This window comes from Terrapene carolina, unplaced genomic scaffold (assembly GCF_002925995.2).
Source record: "Terrapene carolina triunguis isolate 2854851 unplaced genomic scaffold, T_m_triunguis-2.0 Scaffold175, whole genome shotgun sequence".
NCBI lineage: Eukaryota > Metazoa > Chordata > Testudines > Emydidae > Terrapene > Terrapene triunguis.
This window is the reverse complement of record NW_020664526.1, coordinates 3,028,610-3,045,928: the sequence shown is the minus strand read 5'-3', so window position 1 is coordinate 3,045,928 and position 17,319 is coordinate 3,028,610. Positions and strand designations below refer to the sequence as shown.

At 40.4% G+C, this 17,319-nt stretch overlaps 1 protein-coding gene across 3 annotated transcripts in view; it reads right to left on the bottom strand.

Annotated features, from left to right (window-relative positions):
* Nucleotides 1–1,119: 1,119 nt before the first annotated feature.
* Nucleotides 1,120–17,319, bottom strand: part of LOC112107632 (leucine-rich repeat flightless-interacting protein 2) — a 185,254-nt gene continuing 169,054 nt past the window's right edge. For all 3 annotated transcript variants that reach the window (XM_026654004.2, XM_026654005.2, XM_026654006.2), the window contains 5 exons: nucleotides 9,997–10,043; nucleotides 7,930–8,047; nucleotides 7,274–7,353; nucleotides 5,345–5,449; nucleotides 1,120–2,584 (listed from right to left, as the gene is read on the bottom strand). In XM_026654004.2, the coding sequence (XP_026509789.1) occupies nucleotides 2,474–2,584; nucleotides 5,345–5,449; nucleotides 7,274–7,353; nucleotides 7,930–8,047; nucleotides 9,997–10,043 (461 nt within the window). In that variant the 3' untranslated portion in view covers nucleotides 1,120–2,473. The remainder of the gene's footprint in view (nucleotides 2,585–5,344; nucleotides 5,450–7,273; nucleotides 7,354–7,929; nucleotides 8,048–9,996; nucleotides 10,044–17,319) is intronic.

Here is a 17,319-nt window from a genome sequence, read left to right as displayed (position 1 = left end):
GCTGCAGTGTAGACATACCCTTGAACTCCAACCGGATGCATTGACTTCCCCGCGGTTTGGAGCCAATGTTGTTACCACCATTTAAAGCCCTGTTAGTGTGCATTCTTCATAGGAAAATAAACATTAATGTGCTACAACCAATTGATATTTTTTTCCCTTACAACTAAACCTAGGTCATACGGAGATTCAGAGGGAACAAATTATGGTTTGGATATTCAGCTAGTTTATTACACACTGAAAGATTTCTTAGAGGCATAAGCATCCAGGTTATGAAATTTGGATTTGACTTCTGTCTGTGATAAAGAGATTAATGCACATGGATGCAAGATGAAAGTTTCTTTAAAAAAAAATCACAGCACTTCCTGATGAACAAAATATTTGTTTAAATTTTTTGGCCCAACCCTTATTGTTACCGATTTCCCCCCTGATTTTTGTCACAAGACAGTATTTTCCCCACTACCACAAGAAGATATGCCAAGCGGCAATCACACAACTTAATCCTTTAATAAAATACTATGGTATGTTTATTTTAATAAAAAACTTCATTGTATTTTGTAGACACTAGAGGCTCTATACACCAGAAATTAGAAAAGTCACAGAAAGTTGCAAATCTGGTTTCTACATCTAGTTTGAGGTATTCAGCAAGAAACCTGGCTCTGCATCTGAAGAGTCTTTCCATAAAAGCCCAGTTGGAGGTGGAGATTTCATTTAAAGGCGTCCTTTTACCCACTGTACAGCTCTATATCCGATTGACAAGGGCAAGAAATTATGGTCTAGGTATACTTAGTCCTGCCTCAGTGCAGGGGTATGGCCTCTTGAGGGCCCTTCCAGCCCTACATTTCTCTGATTTCTCTAAGACCACAAAGGCCTCCTCATCCCAACTCCCTCTTCCAAAACACTGATCTACTCCTTCCCCACTGAGGTAAGCCAGATGCCTGAATTCATTCTGATGGAATGAGGAGTGTTCCTTCTCTAGCCAGGGAAACACATCCAATTAACATTTTTATCTGATCTTCGAAGGTAATTAAACCAAGATCAGCAATACTTCCTTTAGTGGACAACAGCAGTGTCCTGCATTCTAACTTCTAAATAGGAGGGAAATGCAAGAACAGTATGTGGACCAGAAATCTAAAGCTGAGGTTAAGGAGAAATTTGGCCTCTTGACCCTGAATTTGGCTTAGTACGTGGCAAGCAACAGAAGTGAAGGGAGTCTAGAAGAGTCAGCATTCATGGAAAATTATTTCTGTTGAAGAGATATCTAATCTTATATCTGGAACAGAGTTTTTGGGAGTTTTGTACAATAATCATCTGCATTCCTTATGTACTACAAGCTTTCTCTGGAGGGGGGACAAATTGCTGGGATTTATTTCTCAGATAACTGCTTTGAATTCAATATTATAAATCTTTTCTAATGAAGCAGAGCTGTAATGCTAACAGAGTCACTAGATTGTAAAAACTGCCTGGGATATTTTAATTGGTTATGTTTTCTTTTTCAAGTGGAAAATTGTTTTGTAAAATTCCCAAGGAACAGTTTTGCAATTACAGAACTTGTAGAAAAATCGATGTAGCAATGTATTCTAAAGTGCTTCTTTACTTCTCAGCTACTTTTGCTTTGACAACTGTAGTGAAATGACGTAAGTGCAGTCCACCTTTTTTAAAACATGGCCTTACTCTGGTTTATTTATGCAACATTATTACATCCTTTAAAAGAAGTAGTTTACTTCAATTCCAAATATAGGGATTAAATAATACACATAAAAAGCTGTAATTCAGTGAAGCTATTGCCTATTCACCCTGAAATAAAATAGTCTTATGATTGAACTGGTGCAAAATTCCTTCCAAACACCTTTGTTTTATTGGCAAAGTCATTTAAGGTCACTTTTGCTTCCAAGACCATCATCTTCCATGGTTTCCACTGAAGGAGTTTTGCTTTGTAATGGCTTGTGGTTCCACAGTGTTTTGTTAATGAACAGCCTACTATGAATATACTACTGTAGTCACTAAATTGAAGATACTGCCATGAGAAGTCCAGAAATTACAGCTTTTCTCCCCCCTAAATTTCAGCAAGACAAAATTCAAGTCCCAGTTTAAATCTTTATTTTTAACACCATTTTAAATGGCAAAAAACGGCTGCTGTGCTTTTCGGGATGAAGAACTAACACGATGCCCGGTGTGCTTGTTAAATGGTATACAGGTACTGTACTGCAAATGTACCAACCATACAGTGTGGAAGGGCATCTACAGGCCCAGTCATTTGGATCAGCTACTCCGATGTATATAGTGCAGCAGGATTGAATCTGCGTAGAGAGAACCACAATTTGGTGGCATATAGCAAATGAGTGCATGTGTTTGGGGTGGGTTTTTTGTTTGTTCTCAGAAGGCATGATGATAAAGCATCCCAAACAGCAAAAGACAAGCATCTCCAATGTTGTTCTCATTCCATCAAGTAGTAGTTTTCAGTGAAAGCCGGCTATTATTGCTGAGATAGTAAAGCACTTCGATTGGCCTTCATCTTCTCCAGCCGTTTCACTAGATGGCCATTGCTAACTTCAAGCTCTTCAGTTTTATCCAATGCTGAGCGAAGCTGAAAGGAAGAAGCAAAGGAAAAGCCATCACTAGCTTTTGAAATGTTTTTCCTTTCCCAAAGAATGTGGCTTGGGTGTTTTACCAACACTAACTCTTCCTGATTTCCATATTGCTGCAACCTCATTACAAGAACAAGCAGAAGGTCCCGATGGATTTTCAACAAGTTCTGACAAATTAAGCAACTGCCTGCACCATTACTTTGAAAGCCACACAGTGCATTTTATTCATAAGACATTTTTCCAAACCAACATGCCTCAAATTCGGACCATCCAAGTGTGATGGTCTATACTATTATGGTCACCTCTTTTACAAGACTATGATAACTTCTGTACAAAGTATGACTTGTGAGGTATCATTTGAAAAGTCATAATCAGCTGAACATTATTATCCCATTTAAATATGTATAGCAACACTATATGTAAAGTTATGAGATTCTACTATATGATTGTTACTGAAATATGTTGTAATTCTGGGTAACACCCACAAAGCAGTTTTTCAGAGACAAAGAGACACTGGCCCCACCCAGGTGTTAAAAAAAATGAGATACTTATGTGGCCATTCTCCCACAGGGAGGGGGGAGGTGTGAATAAGCAATTTGCATTGCATCACAGGAACATTTCAAACCTCACGTCCACAACAGACTGTGTCACCATGATTTAGCAAGGATATTTCTAGCACAAGAAATTAAGTTATAAAGGAGAAGGAAAATGCTTGACTTCACCTCTCCTTCTCCCATCTCTCTGATCAGGACATTAATGAATCTCAAAGAACTGAACTAAGGAGGGAATGGTCCCAGGCTGCAAGGAGACCCAGCATGCGAAATTGACAGTGTATGGTGAAACGAAACCTTTGCTTTTAAGTTATTAGCTTTTTACGTGAGGTTTTAGCTGGCTTATTATTCTTTTATTTTCTTTTGTAACTAAATCCCAGCTTTTATGCATTATCACTTGTAATCACTTAAATTCTATCTTTCTGTAGTTAATAAATTTAGCTTATTGTTTTATCTTAACCAGTGTGTTTGGATTAAAGTGCGTGGGAAACTCTTTTTGGGATGAGCCCTTTCCTTTGATGAAATTATGGACTTTCTATGAGCTTGCATTGTTCAGTAGTGTGCTGGACAGTACAAGATGCACATTTTTGCTGGAAAGTCTGGGACTAAGAATTTGTGGGTGTCGCCCTGTATGTAATTAATGAGTGACTGGTCAGAGTGCTCATGTATTTAGCTAGGAGTGAATTTGAACGCTGAAGGCTGTGTGAGCAGGCCAAGAGTGGATGTTCTGACAGCACAGCAGCGTAAAAGGCACCCCAGGCTAGAGTTAAGGGGACACTGCTGTTCAACTCTCACATTCTACCCTGGGGAATGTCACACCAACTAAATAGCTTGAATTTCAGAGGTGCTGAGCAAACCTCATTCTCTCTCAAGTCAATGCGAACTCCAAGAGGAATAATATGCGTTCAGCACCTCTGAAATTCAGGCCATTTACTTAGGTGCCTGAAGATTATTACATTTGCTTACTATATATTTATGGTCGCACCAACTTCCCAAACACTCATGAAGGATAGTTTCTGCTCCAGTGGTCTCACACTATAAGGACAGACAAGTAGAGAGTGCTTTGGGGAAAAGGAACAGGAACATCAATAAGCAAGTCATTGATTCATTATAGGCAGCATGGCGGAAATGGGTCTTTTAAGAAGGCCTTATGTCGACAGAGTAGGGGCTCTGTGGATGAGATCAGTGAGGTTGCACCATGCAGAAAGTGCCACAATGAAGGCGGCACAGAGGTTATTGTGTAAGAAACTGACAAATGAGCAGACAAGGGCTAGAGTACTGGTGGACTGGAGAGGTGGACAATATCAAGCTTGACAAAAGATAAGTAGGACGGGGCAGAATTATACAGAACTTTGAAGGTGATGACAAGATGTTTAAATCTGAGGTGATCATGTGTGGGGAGCCCATTGAGGGACAGGATCAAAACAACAAGCAAGGAAGACTAGTTCAGTAGCTGCAATGTCAATCAGTGTAAGTGCTTGACTTTAATTTAGACTTCTGCCAAACATCTAAAGTTGATGGGGGGGCCTATCTTCTAGGTCCTTTATTGTTGATTCTGTGTCATTGTGGTTAAATGATGAAACACGACCTCTGATACCCCAATGCCAGTATTCCCAGCTTCCCACTAATTTCTCATTTACACATCCTAATAGTGTCAAAGATTTGAAAGTACAAAAACAGAAGCTGTAATTGAGAACTGATTCTTAATGACGTTAGTTAAAGGACATGTATGCCAACACTTGTAACGGTTTTTATAGTACAAACACCAATTATTCAAGTCTTATGTACGCTGACTCAAATGAACATTTGGATTTGACACTTGTAAATGACACTGTCATTGAAGTAGAACTGTACTGAAGGATATGACCCTGGGACATGAGAGCTTCAGTCTAGTCAGTAGCACCAAGTCTGATACAAGTTAGAGAGAGGCGCTAGGCATTAAGGATGACGTTACCTAAGAATCAGTTACAGTAATCAGTTCAAGGGAAGTGTGCTATCGTGAGTTGTCACAGTTGCATTTGCATTAACCAGATTTAAGAGTACTAAGATTCTGGCCAAATCCTTCAGCGCGACTAACAGGAACAATACAAAAGTAGTCATTTACATGGCAACTATTGTGGGAAAAAAAAAAAAAAAGCTTTCAGAGATGTGTCTGCTAATCCTCTGTAGAAACTGAATTTGCTCATCTATAATGTAACGGTAAATTACCTCTCTTTGGAGTTTGCGTTTCTCAGCTTTCAGTTCATCTTCTATTTTTTCAGCATTTTCAGCAGCACATTTGTATCGAGCTACTTGACCCTCCAACCGTATTACCTAAGGTTAAAAAGCAAGTACACCATTAAGAACTGTGTACAGGTAAAAACTTCTAATCCTGTCTTTCCTTTGGCAACCCAGTGAAGTTGGGAGTCTACACTGTGGTCTTATTAGAATGAAGGGCATGTTCTGAGAAAAACTATGCCACAGAGGTGTCAGTTACTGGCATTCTTCTCTAATACTCTACCAACGATATGGGGAAATGTTTCAATGTATTAAAAAAAACGTAACTTACCTACACCGAAAGTTAAACAGGGCAAACTTCTCTACAACCAGTGACTAAGTAGGGCCATTCTTTCCTCTCTGAAGAATAACTGTGTTGCTGACTTATGCAGGACAAAAGGCATAATGAGCAGTGACACCCAACTGTGTTATGCATGACTCATACTCCACACCATTTGCCTCCAGCCAGTCAAGAACTGCAGGTATCTGGATATAACCACACACTAAAGTGTTCTTGTATTTTCAAAATGGTGTTAATACAGATCCTTGAAGTTGATTGTTGTTTTGAACTCTACATTTATAGAATAATATTTCCTATACGTAAATGAAAGTATTTCCAGTCTGTGTGAACACAATGAGATAGTTCTGAATCCCTAACAATCCTTTCTTCAAAGCTTGTTACAGCAAGCAAGACTAAAGGCTTGCCTCCACTGCCTCCGAGGTTGGACTACAGGGTGTGAATAGTAGTGCACACCAAATTGTTGCACTGTAACTCCCCCATGTGGATGCTGCGAGTACTAACTGAAAGGTTCATAGTCCATGTTAATGTAGTACTTTTCAAACAGGACTACCTTTACTCCTGAGGGAATTCTGCACCACTGCACAACGCACAATTTGCACACAATTTTATTTTTTCCCTTAGAATTTGCACTGCAGAACTGCTGGCAGCCTACAGAGGCTGCTGGACCCCACAGAGCCTGGCTCCCAAGCTCGCAAATAGAGAACACTGCCAAGGTTCCCAGCCGCTGAAGTTCCCAGCATGCCCTGAAGGAAGGTGGTGGTGTGCAGGAAACTCCATATGTGCCCAGGACTCAGCATCAGGCTGTTTTTCCCTCTGGATCCCTGGGCTCTGGGGGTGCGGGTGTCTGGCCCCGCAGCTGGGTTCTGTGGGGAGGGGGTGTGGGTGTCTGGGCCAGGAGCCCCACATAGCCCCCTCTAACACCTCCCCAAATATCCTCTCCCAGTACGGACCTCTCCAGCATCCCCAAATACCACCTCCAGCACTCTCCAACTGTACCCCCTCCAGCTCCACCTCCCACTCCCCCCCAGCAGTATCCTCTGTTTGGAAACCTCTATATGGTAACCCTACGGGGGCAGGGTGAAAAAATGAGAATCAACTAAAAGACCGCAGGAGCAGAGTTTTCTCCCAAGATGTGCTCAGCTGGCATGCGACACACACCCAGACTGAGGCACCCAACTGGGTTGTGGAAGGGATTTCTTTAACTCTCTACTCCTGGGGGAATCTTTTGTTGTTGTCTGTATGGCAGACATGCTTGCTGACAGGTAGGCATTTTGAAATAATTACCAAAATAACTGAAACTGACATGATTATATTGTGTTATTCTGACAAATAAAATATACAGAATTTTAAAATATGTGCAGAATTTTTTTTGGTGCAGAATTCCCCCAGGAGTATACCTTAGTGCGAACTAGAACCTTTCAGTCTGCGCCCGTAGTGTCCTGACGGGAGTTACAGCACTTTGGTGTGCATTGTTATTCACACCCCCGTAGTCTGACCTGCCTGGCAGCGTAGACATAGCCTTAGTTTATCATGGAACTATATTTCTTAGCTGATCACTCTCTCTCCAGGTGCAAACTTACATTCTGCTCCAAAGTTGTTATCTCTTGTTCAGACTTTGCAAGTTTAAATTTGAGGTCACTGATCTGTCTGTTGGCATCTCCTAAAAAAATGACAAATCTGTTATCAGAAATGTAGGAACAATCTGGACAGGGCTCCAGTACGTAAAATGCTGGAGCTTTAAAATGTTGCATTGTTACTATGTGGGGCTGGCTGGTGGGCAGGTGGTTCATGCTCTGTGCTTTGGCATGAAATATTCTGTAACATTCCCCTATACGTGCAAGTTGGTACGCATACACCCTCCAGTCCCTGTGAGCAGGGAGCGATTCAGATCACATCACGTGACAATTCTAAGAGCAGAATTGGTAGTGGGAAGAGAGCCCCCACCCAGTCCTACTTGATAATACAAAGGAGGTTTCTGTGCAGCATAGTCTTTAAAGTGGAAACTGAAATGCTAAAGACACCCCCCTCCTGCACCTACTGTAGAATCTTATCTAACTGCCCGTGGCACTGAAAATTCTCCCAACATAACAAGAATGAATTGAACAAGTGGATAGGCAAGATAGCCTGTAAGTGAGAGACTCTCAGAATTCAAGAGTCAAGTTTAAACCAATATTTGTACTGTTTTGTCCATATACTGCACTTAGCAGTTTACTCTTTAAACGGAAATTAAGTTTACTTTGGAGATCAATCATGTGCATATCTGTCCCATTCTCAAGAACTTCATCTTCAGACTGCAGATTCTCCATCTTCTCATTCTTCTGCTTCTCTTCCAGTTGTCCTTTTAGTGTTTTAATCTGAAAGTCCCAAAATAATTCATTAATTTCAGTGTCTTTACAGAGAGCGGTCAAATCAATCTACAGACTGCCCCCCACAAAAGTTCATTTGGCCAGAAGGAATGTCATACTTAGATCATCTGTCTCACAATATATGTTGTCATAAATTTGTCTCCTACGTGTTCCTTTGCAGCACTGTTTAACATGGGAGGTTATTTGGGAAACAGGGTGTAGATTCTGGAGTAGAACTAGTACGTAACATTGAGGGGACAGTGTTATTGGTAATGCAGTTTATCCTCTGAATGCGAATTAATTTAAAGAGTCAGATTTTTTACAACATGAGTTAATGCAGATGAACAATCATAATCCCAAAGGTCTCAAGAGAATAACTGATGGGAATCTTTATGCTGCCAAAGAATTTACCATCTATCAGGAAACAAGTCAGCTTTTAAAGGTCTGCATATATGTTCTGTCTTGGAATTTTATGATGTATAGTTTTACCATCAATAATTTGGCTCTCATTTACCCAGCTATTATATTCCTATTGCATTTCTCCTCCTAAACTGTACGTTGTGAAACAAAAAGATTGTCAGCAGCTGTCCAAGGAGATGGAGGGAATATGAAGTAGGGCTTCCCTCATATTCACAGAAAGCTAAGTTTATGTCATGGAGGTCCCGGAAGTCACGGAATCGGTGACTTCTAATGACCCCTGTGACATTGGGGGCCCCACAGCTAACCAGCCGCTGCCAGCAGCAGGGGTCCCGCAGCAGCCTAGTCTCCGTGGGCGGTGGGGGACCCTCCCGCAGCTGCTCAAGGTGGCGGGATCCCTGAAGTTGACCAGCTGCAACCCCTGAGCTGCCCAGCTGCCACTGTTGGCAGGGGTCCCCCCCGCCCCCACAGCGGCTCAGCCGCCACAAGCAGCCGGGGCCCCACCACAGCTCCCAGTCGCCAGCGGCAGATGGACTCCGGAGCTGCTCAGTGGCCATGGGTGGGGACCCCCTGCAGCTTCCAGATGCCGGAGCTGCTCAGCGGCTGGGTGAGGCCCCCCCAGTTTCCCAGCCTCTGCCACTAGCAGGTCCCCTTCCCCCCCGTAGCTCCCCTGCCGTCGCGGGCAGCAGGGGGACCACCCCCCCTCAGCTCCCAGCCCTACAAGGTAGTGGGGGGACCCCTCCCAGCCACTGGGATCCCTGCAGCTCCCAGCCAGGACAGGTCATTGCTTCTGTGATCTTTTTGTTTTTTGCCCATTCCCTGTCCATGACTTTTACTAAAAATATCCATGACAAAATGATAGTCTTAATGATCAGCCTTATGCAAAGACAGGCCAGCATGCAGTCTGTTTATTGTTTAAAGGGCGGGTTTCTCTGGAATGTCTTTGCTTTAAGAAGGCTGTCTGCTCACTGTTTATCACCATCATTGCTTCCCGAGAGACCAGAACTGCCTGTTGAGATAATCATGGTTCACTCTGGGGACTGCCCTGCAAGGCCTAGTCTGAGTAGAAGAAAAGCACGATTCCACTCCAAGAAAGGTGGCTGTGTGAGGCCAGAGACCTGAATGGGGCACCCTCGAAGAGACCAGGAGGGGTCTACAAGGCAGTTAGCCCTGTAACATGCAACTAGCTCATTTGGGGAGGAAAAAATCCCCTGTTTGAAATCCTGATGAAGTTTTTTATGAAGATTGTTTTAGAGTGTCCCCCTTCCCGTCTATGACCGTGTGTTGGCAGAAATCTGCCTTATACCCATCCCCATAAATGTACCGCCAGTGTGCAAAGCTGACCCCAGCGCCTGTGCAATAAAAACACTGACCACAGGAAGGGAAGCAATCGCAGCAGCATTTCCAGCAGCAGCTGCTGTGCTTTGTTGGGCATTATTACCTATGCTCTTTCTGTTATAGGAGTATTTTGTTCTCTTGTAAATCTCCTCGTCACCATGTCGCTTACCAGGCATCCAGCAATACTGAAATATGTTAATTACCTGTTCTAGCAAGGATTCTCGTTCACCAATGAGCTTTTTCAGTCTGTCTGAAAGAGAAAAGAGAGAGCTCAGTGCTGATTTACACCTTTCAGGGTATATATTGTATTTCATCAAAGAAAGAATTGTGAAGGTTAGTGAAACTAATGATGAAGGAAGTTATGCACGTACCACAGGAAATGAGGTCACAGACAGGACTGGGAAGGGGTTTCGGCCAAAGGAAGTTATGGCATTCTCACTGAGCATGCTTGTCACTTCAGTAGCAGCACCCAGCTGCATGCAAACAGGCTAATCTTCTACTTTAGGTTAGCATGCAAGAACTCTAGGGTCAAACACAACTGCAACACAAAAATCTCACAAATCTTTAAAATGGAATATTAGCAAGAGATTATATACACCTGCAATCATTGCTAATCACACGTTAACATTTTAAAATCTTTACTCAAATCTTTGTAACTAAGTAGCTTGGCTACAACATTTTCTTTCGTTATCTCTAGTAAAACATTTGCCTGTGTGATATATATGTATATTATATATATATATATATTTTTTAAAGAAATAAAGTCTGGTGAAGTGGTTCTCTCCATTTTAGTCCTTCAGGTCGAATATGAATAGGAGATTGTTGGCTTCGACGACTTGCTGTGTTAGACCTGAATTTTGAAGCAGTAGGGATCAGAATACAAACACAAGAGAGCACACTATTTTGCAGAATTAAAAAGATAATTTTGAGAAAAGAAAACTGAAGTGAGTAAACAAACACTAGTCTCTTCCCTTTGAGGCAAAGGGAAACATTTCAGCAAGTGCCATATGTTTTATGCAACAAGTGATTTTATGAACTATGGAGCTACATTACCACCAAGTTTATTTGACCTTTATACTGAACAAAATACATTGAAAAATGTATTCCTTTAGAGCAGCTGAATTTGACCAACAGAATTTTCCTTTCTACAAGCTGCTCAGTGTTTTGTTTTATACTTATTCTGTAGAGCATATATATTACTTTGTGCTCCCTACAGACAGACACACAGAGTGGACAGAAGTTGGTCCAGTAAAATATATTATCTCTCCCACCTCGCCTCTCTAGTATCCTGCGACCAACGAAGCTACACCCCCACAGCACTCCTTACAGATACGCAGTCAGCTACATAGAGCCAAACCTATAGGTGCTGAATACTCAACTACCACATCAGGATCTGGCCTACCTAAGTTAACTGCCAACATTAGAAGTTCATTCAGGAAAAAGTTCTTGCATTTCTTAGAGTTTGCAATTGACAACTCACAATCAGTTATAGATTTTACTCAATATACTCCTAAGGATATAATTTGTGTAAGAGACCGACACTATGTTTTGAATTTTTTAAATTATGAAGACAGTAGGGCTTTTTAGATCTTCTATATGCAAAAGGTCCTCACTACATTATTATCCTTTTTCTTTGTCGACATACTATACTTAACACAGGAAATAACTATGGCATCGCAGATACCAGTGAATGCTAAATGAGAAAATGTTGACTTTTTAAATGGAAGCCTCTATATATGGCAAAGCTACAACTAACAACGGTAACTCGGGATAATGCAGCAATTCATCACTGTGGTGTGCATATAATCACAAAGAGGTCATTCTAAGATTATGAAATTGCACCTTTTTATCTGTGGTGTCTGATACAACACACACACATATCATAAGTAACATGACAGTTCAGCAACATTGTACATCTACTGTATGAAACCATTCAGCACTCAGAACTGCCCAAGAAATGGACAGGACACAAGGAATTTCAAGAACACTCATCATTGTGGCAGCCAGGCATCGATGTGAAACCACGTTTTGTATACTTCCTTGGGAAAGCAAAACTTTCCTGATATGAAACTGAAAGTGGGGGTGGAGAGGAAGGGAGGGACGGCTGACTACCCACATATGACACGTTGTGGTAAGTCCTGCAAAATAAATAACTTGGTTTGAAACACATATGCATGTGCATGTGCATATACAGTGGCCGAAAAGCAAAGGGAGGTGGAGAGCAGAATACCCTGCTTAAAGAAGGAAAATAGAGGAAAAATGGAAACAAAGCCAAAGAATAGAAGAGCAAGGAAAAGTATTTCAAGGCTGGAGACAGGGTTGGAAGCCAAACATCAGAAGAAGACCCAGAAAGCAAACTGCTAAAGAATGAGGTTTAATTTAGTACAGAATGTCCCATTTTAAAGTTAGCCCCACCTGCCAAATGGTCCATTTAATTCTGGAAGCTAAATTAACCATGCACACATATATACATATAATTATTACCCAACTACCACAGTATTTACAGTATGGTAACATATACCTTTTGTGTTTGAAATATATCTGCAGTGTCCAGAAATGGAAGCAATTGTCATAGTTATTTTTAGAGCTGCCCTTTGCATTTTTGGGGGCATTTGCAAGGCAGTTTTTCTCATCACGCCCCACAACATAATGGACTCCTGTCTACTTCAATCACATGAGTCTTGAGTAGGTGTGAGGATTTGGGGGAGGGCAAGTGAAATGGTTCTTCTAGGTACAAACAAAATTAGCATGCGTGCGTGTGTGTAAAAAAGGAGTTCTGTAGGTTCTCCCCTTTCCACCCCTCATCACACGGATAGAAAAGGAGCTTTTACTGGGGTCTGTGAAGAAAAATCCACAAACCCGCTATATTTTTATTTTGAAATTTTGCAAGTTTTCTAACAAGCCAAATGTCTGTGGGGCACTAGGATTCTACTGAATTCTACGGTGCCTTTTATGGGTGGTAGCTAGTTTCCTACTTTACAGGTAAAGCATATCCCCATTTTGCTGATGGTAAAAACTAAAACAGAGTTTGTGACTTGAACAAAGGCTATACAGAGAGTGCCAGAGCTGAGATATGGATACAGGAGACCTTTGCTCTCCATCCCACATTTAACCTATGCTTTGTCTCATGCTAGTCAACGATCTTAGTTGTGGCCAGAAGTCGCGGTGGCTGCCCAGCAGTGTAGCTGGTCAATTGCAAGAAGTCAAGTGGGAGAACTTGCAGGAGTCCTAGTGCCATCAGTAGCAGCATGGGCAGTACTGCTCCCCCAGACCTGTGAACTGATTTGGGATTGGGACCATCCGCAAACCATGGGTTATGTGGACCCGAAAGGCCAGCGTGGCAGCTAAAAGGTGGTGGTGGTGGACTGCAAGTAAACCATGAATCTTTAGGAAAATTTCAGAGACTAATTTTCAAGGCTAGTTTTAGAAAGAAGAGTACTAGGAACTTCTTTTTGGTATATGAAAGCGGATAATAGCACTGCCCTTGCTAGATACCCAGATAAACTGGAGCCGTTGGTCACTGGCTTTGGAGGGCCCCAAAGGCTAGCTCTGATCACTCAATAGCCCCACATGCAAAAGAAACTACGGACATGACATGAATTTCATTAAAGAATCAATGAGTTTCCTCCACGAATTTGTGCTTTTGTTGACTGAAGGAGGATTCAAGTCCACGATAATTAAACCATCCGATTACTTTGTCCGTCTGACAACTGCCATCATATGGGACTGACCAGGGGACCTCCACAGCTAAAAGCAGTTGTAGCTATAAACATGAGCTGTTATGTACTATGGAAGTATCACACCAAAGAAATCTGATTTTCAGTTGCATACTTTCTAATCTTTGGCATTATTACATGGGAAGTCATGTTTCCTATATACCAGTAGACATTTTGCTGGGTGTCATCTGTGTAATCTTGGAGGACTGGTAAGTAACCATTTTTCCCTATTATCTGTGGTTCTTTTCAAGATGATTTGCCTGCATGGAACCACACTCATGCAGTGCACATAACTCAAAGCATACACACAAAAATGAGTGGCGATTCATATCCGAAAATGACCTAAGAAGCCTTGTCTACACTGGGTATTTGCCCTGATTTCAGCAATTGGTGGCCAGTCACGGAGGTAGCTGCACCAGTAAAACTCTGCTACATCGATGGCTAGCCACAGAATGCTGAAATCATGACAAATGCCCAGTGTAGACAGAGCCCAAGTTTGGAAAAACAGAAGACGACAATATGACCAAGTTATTAAATGAGTCATCATTGTATGTGTTTCCCTGGCCCTGTACTAATGTTCTAAAAAGTTCTTACAGATGTGTACACGCTGAAAAACTAGTATTAACTTCCCCATAATTATGTCAGAAATATTTAAATTACATTTCTCCTTGTGAACAAGTTGTCTCCAGACATACCAAGTGTTGGTATATGCTTCAGTGGATTAGGCATCATTCTAACACATATCTAATTATAAATGACTTCCTAATTATTGACAAAGTCTAATGAGCACATTTATTTATATTCCATTTGAGATTCAAGCAATGAAAAAATCTTCATACTAGTTAACTGTGCTATACAATAAGAGGTGCTTTGAAGACCTGTAGCAGTTCATCAGATTAATATTATAACGATTATATTCCAATATTAACATTTATTGTCCTCAATCTTAAGGACTGCGCATTTTCACAGAAACTGCACCAAAGCTGCCATCACAGTGTCAGAAAGGAAGCCATGTAAAAGGCAATGTAGGTTTAAAATTACTGACTCATGCAATGTCGTATGAAATTCCTGGGATGTGGAGGTCAAGGTTTCATTAAATCACATTAATTCTACCACCTATAGCATGGAGGAAAAATTGTCAATAAGAAAGAACTTAGACATTTAGGGAAATTACAATACATAAAGCCACTGAGCAATGCCTTTTTACAAAAAAAGCTTTTCGAATCTCATCAGTTTAGATTGAATTTGATGCAGGTTTGCAAGTAGTGGTCTGGACAGGTATTTTAAAGTATAAAATAAGTTTATTTCAATTATATACAGCTCAGTACATTTGTGATATACATCTTGAATCTTTTCAATCTATTTGCACTCTACTAATTTTGTAACAGCAATACGAGCAATAGCTTGCTATAGACCACCCAAAACCTTGAGTGTGCATTGATTTCATTGCTTAAAACAAGTTTAAAAGAATGTTTCCTCTTGCAAAAAACACATTTCTTCCCAGCTGGTTTAAAACTTGCAAATAAAAGACATACATCTCTACTGTTTATATTCAGGCTATCACAAGCAATCTAACTGTTGAGAGAGATTTTCAAAAAGGCGGGTTTGGCTAGTACAAAGAGCAATACCAATTATCTGATTAAGACATTCAAAAAGATTAAGACATTCAAAATTGACTTCATCCTGGCAAGGAGGAAGGAAAAAGTATATATATTGAGATAAGAAAACATTCTTTCATAACCATATTTTTTGCAAAAAAGACAATGCAATAAGGAAATGCAATTTAAACAAACTTTCCTCTAAGAAAAATAGATATTTTATCATACTATTAACTTTGCAATAAAATGTACTTGACAGAAAATCTACACACAGTGTGTGTACCAAAACAATCCTAAACAAAATAAAAAAGCACATGTGAGAGACATGACGTAGAAGGCTTATTCTGGTGCAAAGTGCCTAGATTAAGTAAACATGTATACACTTATTCCTTTCAGAAGACTAACAAGTTTTACTTTCTTAAACGCTATACTGTTCTTTCAAAGTGTGCAGACTAAGCAGATTCACAGTGACCTAACTAATATTTTGGCATTTCGTGTGTTTATCTTATATACCATGCTTTGGAATGTGTTCATACTAAAATCATACACAAAGTGGGTTTATATATATATATATTTTTAATTTTAGCAGTGATATTTGGTTCCTGAATCTTTAGATATTCACAAAGAAGTGCTGTAATACTTGAGAGCTGCTTTATGATAGGCACATCACCACTTCATGGTAACTAACAGAGACCTATGGCAGGTATTTAAGTACATTCAAAACATCTAATTTGCTTAAAACTAGTCTAGAAAATAAGAGCAGTATTTAAGGTCTCTTGGTAGGAGAGATCTGCCTTAAAAGCATTTTAACTAGACGTGAACCTGAACAGTACATTTGTGCTGCTTGTTCTTTTGGTGATCAAATATGAAACCTGAGAGATTTAAAACAAATCTACATGTTTAATCTCTGGTGGACATGTATCGCAGTAAATAACTTGGATGGATGTCCATATGTATAGACTGACATTGTACTATGAGACTTGCATTCAGAGAAACTTAAAGAGTATTTCTAAAGTCTAATTTATTGTGCAAAATGCATTTTTGTACTGAAAGCGATAAAATGGTATGTAACTTATTTGGGTCCTAGATTTTGAACTCATGATATCATACAATCTTCTTTAGATCTACCCTTGCCCCTTCTACTAGCTTGCATATCCTCTTTGCTTTCATCCCTAGTGTTGCCTACGTTTCCTAACTCCTGTTCTGATGAATATCCATCAGCTATTTTTTCCATATCATTGCTGTCTAACACTTTTTCATTTTCAGTTTCGTCCTCCACCAGATCACATGCTTTTTCTGGAGCTGCAGACTGAGATGCATCAGTTTGCAAATGACAGGCTTCTTCAGCTTCCTTTTCTTTTTCCTGCTGGATACTAGCATTGCCTTCAGTAATCATGCCCTCATTCTCTACACTCTGAGTTTTGCTTTGATGAGTTTCCTCCTTTTCACCTTTTTCTGTTTTGGCAGTTTCTGTGACTATTTCCTTTTCCCTAACTTCCTCCAACATTTGTGTATTAACTTCCTCAGCATCATGCTTTCCAGGAGTTTTTAATATCGGCCCTAATTCATCATCAAAATCAATTTTTTTACCATCATCTTCCACTATTTCCTCCTCTTGACCCTTCACCTCAACTTGTTCATCAGGCTTCTCATCCAGCTCTGCTTTCTGTGTCTTGAGGTAATCAGCATCTTCCTCAATATCTGGAACAACTTCCTGTTTCTTAACTTCTTGTAATTCATGCTGCTCTTCTATTCCTTTATTTTCATCTTCCTCATTCACATTTCCCATCTGTTTTGTATCCCTTTCTTTTCTGCTAAGTTGACATGCATCATCTAACACAGTGTTCTGAACTTCCATTTCCTTTGTGTTGCCTTCAAGGGATTCACTAAGTTGCTGTGATAGTTTTGTGATTTTCTGCAATGAACTATCATCAGAAACAAATCTATCATGCTGCTGGTCTGGAAGATCCAGCTTCTCGCTACTTTCCACTGATGCCTCTTTATCATCAACATTCTCTTCAATAATTACACTGACATCTTGAGTCAATTCTTGTCTAGATTCATCTTCCTCTTGTTTAACTACTTTCTGCATTTCATTTTCTACAGTCTTATCTTTTTCTTGTATTGGATTATTCTTTATTTCTTCACTGCACTTAATTGTTTGGGTTTCTACCTGTGTTCTCTCATCTTCCATCAACTCACTTCTACTTTC